Source organism: Oncorhynchus mykiss, chromosome 30, assembly GCF_057628025.1.
Source record: "Oncorhynchus mykiss isolate SJ-2025 chromosome 30, ASM5762802v1, whole genome shotgun sequence".
Classification (NCBI taxonomy): Eukaryota; Metazoa; Chordata; class Actinopteri; order Salmoniformes; family Salmonidae; genus Oncorhynchus; species Oncorhynchus mykiss.
This window is the reverse complement of record NC_143051.1, coordinates 9301354-9310000: the sequence shown is the minus strand read 5'-3', so window position 1 is coordinate 9310000 and position 8647 is coordinate 9301354. Positions and strand designations below refer to the sequence as shown.

The 8647-nt window shown below is 47.3% G+C and overlaps 1 protein-coding gene across 5 annotated transcripts in view; it reads left to right on the top strand.

Annotated features, from left to right (window-relative positions):
* LOC110489368 (synaptotagmin-like protein 1) overlaps window positions 1-8276 on the top strand; it is a 9490-nt gene extending 1214 nt beyond the window's left edge. For all 5 annotated transcript variants that reach the window (XM_036971625.2, XM_090227468.1, XM_036971628.2 and 2 more), the window contains 11 exons: window positions 1019-1167; window positions 1292-1388; window positions 1513-1660; window positions 1836-1934; window positions 2152-2318; window positions 2432-2534; window positions 5396-5557; window positions 5926-6004; window positions 6107-6206; window positions 7604-7809; window positions 7905-8276. In XM_036971625.2, the coding sequence (XP_036827520.1) occupies window positions 1019-1167; window positions 1292-1388; window positions 1513-1660; window positions 1836-1934; window positions 2152-2318; window positions 2432-2534; window positions 5396-5557; window positions 5926-6004; window positions 6107-6206; window positions 7604-7809; window positions 7905-8047 (1453 nt within the window). In that variant the 3' untranslated portion in view covers window positions 8048-8276. The remainder of the gene's footprint in view (window positions 1-1018; window positions 1168-1291; window positions 1389-1512; window positions 1661-1835; window positions 1935-2151; window positions 2319-2431; window positions 2535-5395; window positions 5558-5925; window positions 6005-6106; window positions 6207-7603; window positions 7810-7904) is intronic.
* Window positions 8277-8647: the final 371 nt, after the last annotated feature.

Genomic DNA, 8647 nt, shown 5'->3' with positions numbered 1-8647 from the left:
CCTTGTTCAGGGGAACAGTGGGTTAACTGCCTTGTTCAGGGGAACAGTGGGTTAACTGCCTTGTTCAGGGGCAGAATGACAGATTTGTACCTTGTCAGCTTGGGGGTTTGAACTTGCAACCTTCCGGTTATTGGCCCAACACTCTAACCGCTAGGCTACCTGCCACCCAAATTAATTAATTCATTTAAGTTTTTATTTTTTTATAGAGGTATGTTAATGTTGTTAATGTTGGTGTTGGTGCAGGTGTTTGTTCCAGCCCAGCACTAACACACCTGATTCAAATAACTAAAACATTGTTTTACTTAAAATTTTTTGCCGTATCAGATGCTCTTTATTTACATTTTAATTTTGCTTATATTTTACCCCCTTTCTCTCCACAATTTCGATCTTGTTTCGATCTTGTCTCATCGCTGCAATTCCCCAACGGGCTTCGGGAGAGGCAAAGGTCGAGTCATGTGTCGACACTGCCAAACCGACACCGCCAAACCGACACCGCCAAACCGACACCTCCAAACCGACACCACCAAACCGACACCGCCAAGGTGACACCACCAAACCGACACCACCAAACCGACACCGCCAAGGTGACACCACCAAACCGACACCGCCAAACCGACACCGCCAAGGTGACACCACTCCTTAGCACCTGCCGATTTAAACCGGAAGCCAGCTGCACCAATGTGTCGGAGGAAACAAAGTTCACCTGACAACCACGGTCATCCTGCAGTTGCCCGGCCCGCCACAAGGAGTCGCTAGAGCGCGATGAGCCAAGTAAAGCCCCCCCCTCTGCCAAACCCTTCCCTAGCCCGGACGATGCTGGGCCAATTCTGTGCCACTCTATGGGACTCCCGATCACGGTTGTGATACAACCCGGGATTGAACCCAGGTCTGTAGTGACGCCTTAGACTGCTGCGCCACTTGGGAGGCCCCTAGATGCTCTTTTCATAGGGAAAACAAACACATATCACAGTCATTGCAATAATTGGTACAATAGTGAAACATGATGTTAAACCCTCAGGACCCTGCAGCAGAAAGAGGCGAACCCAGTGCGTCTGAGGTTGCTGTCGGGGGCGTGGTTTCATGAGGAGAGGAGCAAGCGTTACCGAGACACAAAGGATGGCGTTGACATCGTACAGGCATCCATACGAGGCAGGAAGCCAAGAACAGGTCAGACCACACTCACTCACTCACTCACTCACTCTCTCACTCTCTCACACACACACCAAGAATAACCAAGTGTAGGAGGCCATCTGGTATTGGTTGGTTGATTGATTGATTGATTGATTGGCAGATTTGTCTGTGAGTGGGGTGTTTAAAGGGCAGACAGAAGATGCTCCTCCCACTAACAACAACGACCCCAGCTCTCAGATAGAGGACGACAAGAGAAGGTGAAGGCATTTCTAATACAGAGGGTTCGGATGGTATAGTAGTGGCTAGGGAATGTTTCTCTTGGAGAAGGACTGGTATGTACAGTTTTAATGGATGTCGTTTTTTAAAACATGTTTATCTCAGTTACAGGAGTCCACCTACAGCCAGACCCAGACCCAGACCCAGACCCAGGAGCCCAAACCCAGACCCAGACCCAGGAGCCCAGACCCAGACCCAGACCCAGGAGCCCAAACCCAGACCCAGACCCAGACCCAGGAGCCCAAACCCACAGGTTAGTCGTGTGTATGTGTTCATTAGCTGGATAATTCAGTGTGTAGATGGAGGATTGTCAGTCTAGTTGTGGAAAGGTAGTTTTCCTCCCTCCCTCATAGTATTGCTCTAGAAACATGCTGACAGTGTGTGTGTGTGTGTGTGTGTGTGTGTGTGTGTGTGTGGTGTGTGTGTAGGATACAGACTCTGTGTCCAGTGTCGTGACAGAAGCTGATCTGACGCTTCTAAGGCCTGGGCTCTCCATCAGCACTCTAAGTCTACAGTCTAACTACACAGTGAGACACACACACACAGACACACACACACACATACATACTCAAGGTGTTCCTTCAGCTAAGTGGGATTATTTTGATCAACTGTGTGTATATTCTGTGTTTGTGTGTATTCTCTCTGTGTGTTTGTGTGTATTCTCTCTGTGTGTTTGTGTGTATTCTCTCTGTGTGTTTGTGTGTGTTCTCTCTGTGTGTTTGTGTGTGTGTTCTCTCTGTGTAGCTAAGTGGCAGTATGATGAGTCTGTTCAGTTCTGGGGAATTTGGGGCGGTGGAGGTGAAGGGGCGTGTCCTGTTCTCATTGGACTATGACACTCAGAGGGAGGAGCTACAGGTCAAAGTGTGTCGTTGTGAAGGCCTGGTTGCTGCACGCAAGAACCACTCCGACCCGTAAGTAAAGTAGGGTTGGTATTTCGAGGATGCTGACTGGGATAATTTTTGGGAACTATCCGTTTAAGAAGCGTGTGTGTGTGTGTGTGTGTGTGTGTGTGTGTGTGTGTTAGGTACGCAAAGGCCTATCTCCTGCCTGATAAGTCGTCTCACAGTAAGAAGAAAACAACAGTAAAGAGAAAGACCCTCAACCCAGTCTTTGACCAGACACTAAAAGTGAGAGCAGCCACACATCTCTCGTTTTGTTTCTCCATTTATTTCCCTCGGATTCTGTCATGTCTCTCCTCTCTCTGCCTGTCTGTCTCTTTGGTCTGTCTCTCTCATGTCTCTCCTCTCTCTGCCTGCCTGTCTCTGATGTCTCTCCTCTCTCTGCCTGTCTGTCTCTCTGGTCTGTCTCATTCCTGTATCTCTCATGTCTCTTCTCTCTCTGCCTGTCTGCCTGCCTGTCTCTCTGGTCTGTCTCTCTCATGTCTCTCCTCTCTCTGCCTGCCTGTCTCTCTGGTCTGTCTCTCTCATGTCTCTCCTCTCTCTGCCTGCCTGTCTGTCTCTCTCATGTCTCTCCTCTCTCTGCCTGTCTGTCTCTCTGGTCTGTCTCATTCCTGTATCTCTCATGTATCTCCTCTGCCTGCCTGTCTCTCTGGTCTGCCTCTCTCATGTCTCTCCTCTCTCTGCCTGTCTGTCTCATTCCTGTATCTCTGTCTCTCCTCTGCCTGCCTGTCTCTCTGGTCTGTCTCTCTCATGTCTCTCCTCTCTCTGCCTGTCTGTCTCTCTGGTCTGTCTCATTCCTGTCTCTCTCATTATAATGTGCAATTATAACATGGTCCTAGCACATTAAGACAGTCGTGAAGAGGGCACGACAACACCTATTCCCCCTCAGGAGACTGAAAAGATTTGGCATGGGTCCTCGGATCCTCAAAAGGTTTTACAGCTGCACCATCGAGAGCATCCTGACTGGTTACATCACTGCCTGGTAATGGCAACTGCTCGGCCTCCGACCGCAAGGCACTACAGAGGGTAGTGCGTACAGCCCAGTACATCACTGGGGCCAAGCTTCCTGCCATCCAGGACCTCTATACCAGGCGGTGTCAGAGGAAGACCCTAAAAATTGTCAAAGAACTCCAGCCACCCTAGTCATAGACTGTTCTCTCTGCTACCGCACGGCAAGCGGTACCGGAAGTCCAGGTCCAAGAGGCTTCTAAACAGCTTCTACCCTCAAGCCATAAGACCGCTAAACACCCCCCCCCCCCCCCCCCCCCCAACCGGGGTACCCCCCTGTGTGTAGTCTCGCTATTGTTATTTTACTGCTGCTCTTTAATTAACTTGTTACTTTTATTTCTTACTCTTACTCATATATATATATATATACACACTGCTCAAAAAAATGAAGGGAACACTAAAATAACACATCCCAGATCTGAATGAATGAAATATTCTTATTAAATACTTTTTTCTTTACATAGTTGAATGTGCTGACAACAAAATCACACAAAAATGATCAATGGAAATTAAATGTATCAACCTATGGAGGTCTGGATTTGGAGTCACAGTCAAAATTAAAGTGGAAAACCACACTACAGGCTGATCCAACTTTGATGTAATGTCCTTTAAACAAGTAAAAATGAGGCTCAGTAGTGTGTGTGGCCTCCACGTGCCTGTATGACCTCCCTACAACGCCTGAGCATGCTCCTGATGAGGTGGCGGATGGTCTCCTGAGGGATCTCCTCCCAGACCTGGACTAAAGCATCCGCCAACTCCTGGACAGTCTGTGGTGCAACGTGGCGTTGGTGGATGGAGCGAGACATGATGTCCCAGATGTGCTCAATTGGATTCAGGTCTGGGGAACGGGCGGGCCAGTCCATAGCATCAATGCCTTCCTCTTGCAGGAACTGCTGACACACTCCAGCCACATGAGGTCTAGCATTGTCTTGCATTAGGAGGAACCCAGCGCCAACCGCACCAGCATATGGTCTCACAAGGGGTCTGAGGATCTCATCTCGGTACCTAATGGCAGTCAGGCTACCTCTGGCGAGCACATGGAGGGCTGTGCGTCCCCCCAAAGAAATGCCACCCCACACCATGACTGACCCACCGCCAAACCAGTCATGCTGGAGGATGTTGCAGGCAGCAGAACGTTCTCCACGGCGTCTCCAGACTCTGTCACGTCTGTCACGTGCTCAGTGTGAACCTGCTTTCATCTGTGAAGAGCACAGGGCGCCAGTTGCGAATTTGCCAATCTTGGTGTTCTCTGGCAAATGCCAAACGTCCTGCACGGTGTTGGGCTGTAAGCACAACCCCCACCTGTGGACGTCGGGCCCTCATACCACCCTCATGGAGTCTGTTTCTGACCGTTTGAGCAGACACATGCACATTTGTGGCCTGCTGGAGGTCATTTTGCAGGGCTTTGGCAGTGCTCCTCCTGCTCCTCCTTGCACAAAGTTCGGAGGTAGCGGTCCTGCTGCTGGGTTGTTGCCCTCCTACGGCCTCCTCCACGTCTCCTGATGTACTGGCCTGTCTCCTGGTAGTGCCTCCATACTCTGGACACTACGCTGACAGACACAGCAAACCTTCTTGCCACAGCTCGCATTGATGTGCCATCCTGGATGAGCTGCACTACCTGAGCCACTTGTGTGGGTTGTAGACTCCATCTCATGCTACCACGAGAGTGAAAGCACCGCCAGCATTCAAAAGTGACCAAAACATCAGCCAGGAAGCATAGGAACTGAGAAGTGGTCTGTGGTCACCACCTGCAGAACCACTCCTTTATTGGGGGTGTCTTGCTAATTGCCTATAATTTCCACCTGTTGTCTATTCCATTTGCACAACAGCATGTGAAATTTATTGTCAATCAGTGTTGCTTCCTAAGTGGACAGTTTGATTTCACAGAAGTGCGATTGACTTGGAGTTACATTGTGTTGTTTAAGTGTTCCCTTTATTTTTTTGAGCAGTATATATATATATATATAATATTCTTAACTGCGTTGTTGCTTAATAAGTAAGCATTTCATTGTATTCGGTGCATGTGACTAATACATTTTGATATGAATGATGTGTGTGTTAACGTTGTTTGTGTTTTCCAGTATAAGATCAGCGTGTCAGAGGTGCGTGGCAGGACTCTGAACCTGTCTGTGTGGCACGCTGCCTCCCTGGGTAGAAACCTGTTCCTAGGAGAGGTAGAGCTGGAGCTGGCTCACTGGGACTGGACACACACAGACCCTGACTGGTACAAACTACAGCCACGGGTAGGACCAATACACACACGTGCGAGCAAACGTGTACATACAGACACACAAACACCCAAACACGCATACATCAAACACCTACACCCACACACGCACATGCACATTCACACACCACAGCATGCAGTAAGTCCTACATTGTGTGTAGTCTTAACAGGAGGAGAGGTGCTGAGAATTTCAACGAGCTTTTCTAACCTGAGTGCTCCTCTCTTCAATCTCCCTCTCTCTTTCCCTCTCTCGCTCCTTTCACCTCTGTCTCTCTCTCTCTCTTCTTTCTCCCTCTCTCTCTCTCTCGCTCTTCTTTCTCCCTGTCTCTCTCTCTCCCTGTCTCTCTCTCTCTCTCTCTCTCTCTCTCTCTCTCTCTCTCTCAGTTGCAGTGTAGTCCAGAGTCTATCAGTAGTCGAGGAAACATCATGCTCTCTATCAAGTTCACCCCAGCAGGATCTGAGGGTGAGCTGAGCTCACTACGCACGTCACCCACAGACGTCAAGCCACACACAGACGTCATTTCCTTTCTCTCTGTCTCATCTGTGTGTGTGTGTGTGTGTGTAGGTGGAGGTCTTCCTCCATCTGGGGAGATACACATTTGGCTGCGGCAGGCGCAGGGTCTTCTCTCCACCAAAGGTGGCGCCATCGACTCCTTCGTCGAGAGGTGGGTTAGAGAAGGTGTTCCCTAACTTATTCACACAGGCCCCACTTCCAGCATTGGGAAACATCCCGTCTAACATCCCGTGCCACGTCTATTTCTAGCACTGTTCACACCCCTCTTGATGGGGGAGACAACAGTTTGCTGATTTTAAAGATTATTTCCCACAATTCTACACATTTTGTCATGGGGTGCAGAGAAAGTGTTTCAGTAAAGCTAATGTTCTTGTAATTCTATACATTTGACCATTTCTAATGTTTATTTCAGGTGATATTTGAGTGGCTGAGAAACGTTAGTTGATCTGGACATTTCTGACAAGTTATAAATTGTTCTCTAAGTTATGTAATGACTGACAAGACGAGGAACTGATGATGTACTACCCAGTTTAGTAATGTCACCTTGTACATTCTACTATTACTACCCAGTTTAGTAATGTCACCTTGTGTATTCTACTATTACAACCCAGTTTAGTAATGTCACCTTGTACATTCTACTATTACAACCCAGTTTAGTAATGTCACCTTGTACATTCTACTATTACAACCCAGTTTAGTAATGTCACCCTGTACATTCTACTATTACAACCCAGTTTAGTAATGTCACCCTGTACATTCTACTATTACAACCCAGTTTAGTAATGTCACCTTGTACATTCTACTATTACAACCCAGTTTAGTAATGTCACCTTGTACATTCTACTATTACAACCCAGTTTAGTAATGTCACCTTGTACATTCTACTATTACTACCCAGTTTAGTAATGTCACCTTGTACATTCTACTATTACAACCCAGTTTAGTAATGTCACCTTGTACATTCTACTATTACTACCCAGTTTAGTAATGTCACCTTGTACATTCTACTATTACAACCCAGTTTAGTAATGTCACCTTGTACATTCTACTATTACAACCCAGTTTAGTAATGTCACCTTGTACATTCTACTATTACAACCCAGTTTAGTAATGTCACCCTGTACATTCTACTATTACAACCCAGTTTAGTAATGTCACCTTGTACATTCTACTATTACAACCCAGTTTAGTAATGTCACCTTGTACATTCTACTATTACAACATTCTAGAGTAAGTTGCAAGCTGGACTCAATTCCTTGATTTTTTTTTATAGATTGTTTCACTTTTTATTATCTACATAAACATAAACATACGTAAACATATGTTTCCCATGCCAATAAAGCCCCTTGAATTGAATTGAGAGACCCCTCGTGCAACCCCAGGGGGTGTGCCCCACAGTTTGAGAACCACAGGGTTCAGAGGTCAGACGTAGGAATACCAGCAGTGTGGCAGACCTCAACGCCTGTATTTCAGAGACTGGCGTTAGTGGGACAGGACTGTTTTTAGTGGAACGTCTATAAAAACTGTACTCTTAACTTTGATCCAAAGCTACGTGCTGCCGGACGCCGGCCGGTCGAGCGGTCAGAAGACGCGCGTGGTCAAGCGGTCAGTCAGTCCAATCTACAACCACACCATGGTGTACGAAGGGTTCAAACCTGCCGACCTGAGGGAGGCCTGCACAGAGCTGACTGTCTGGCACCGCGAAGGGATAAAAACACACCTGCTGGGAGGGGTCAGACTCAGCCCTGGGACAGGTGAGATTCAAACTAACACACACAGACACACATAGATACGCACTATGTATGCACAGATGCCACTGTAACATGGCGTGTGTGTGTGTGTGTTACAGGTCTGAGCTACGGGGCGGCAGTGTGTTGGATGGATTCAACAGAGGAGGAAGTCACTATGTGGACCTCCATGATCCTGAACCCTAGTCACTGGATAGATACTACACTACCTATCAGAACTAACCTGGTTAACCGCCAGAATTAACACTTGGTGTATTCTGGGTAGTATGCTGCTTTTGGTGTATTCTGGGCAGTATGCTGCTGTTGGTGTATTCTGGGTAGTATGCTGCTGTTGGTGTATTCTGGGTAGTTTGTTGGTGTATTCTGGGTAGTAGTTTGCTGTTGGTGTATTCTGGGTAGTTTGTTGGTGTATTCTGGGTAGTAGTTTGCTGTTGGTGTATTCTGGGTAGTATGCTGCTGTTGGTGTATTCTGGGTAGTAGTTTGCTGTTAGTGTATTCTGGGTAGTATGCTGCTGTTGGTGTATTCTGGGTAGTTTGTTGGTGTATTCTGGGTAGTAGTTTGCTGTTGGTGTATTCTGGGTAGTTTGCTGCTGTTGGTGTATTCTGGGTAGTAGTCTGCTGTTGGTGTATTCTGGGTTTTGTTGCCTACGGTAGAGATTGGCTGGGTCTAGTTTTCAAAAAGTTTGTGAAGAGAAAATGAAATAGGTGAGTAGACCATCTGTCGTTTTGGTTTTCAGACCCAGTTTATTCCAGTTGAAACAAATGTATTTAAGTTGGGGCTGTGGTTTGGATGAGGATATGGTCTGCTATACTTCCACAAGCCTAGCTAGGGGTTTATTAATCC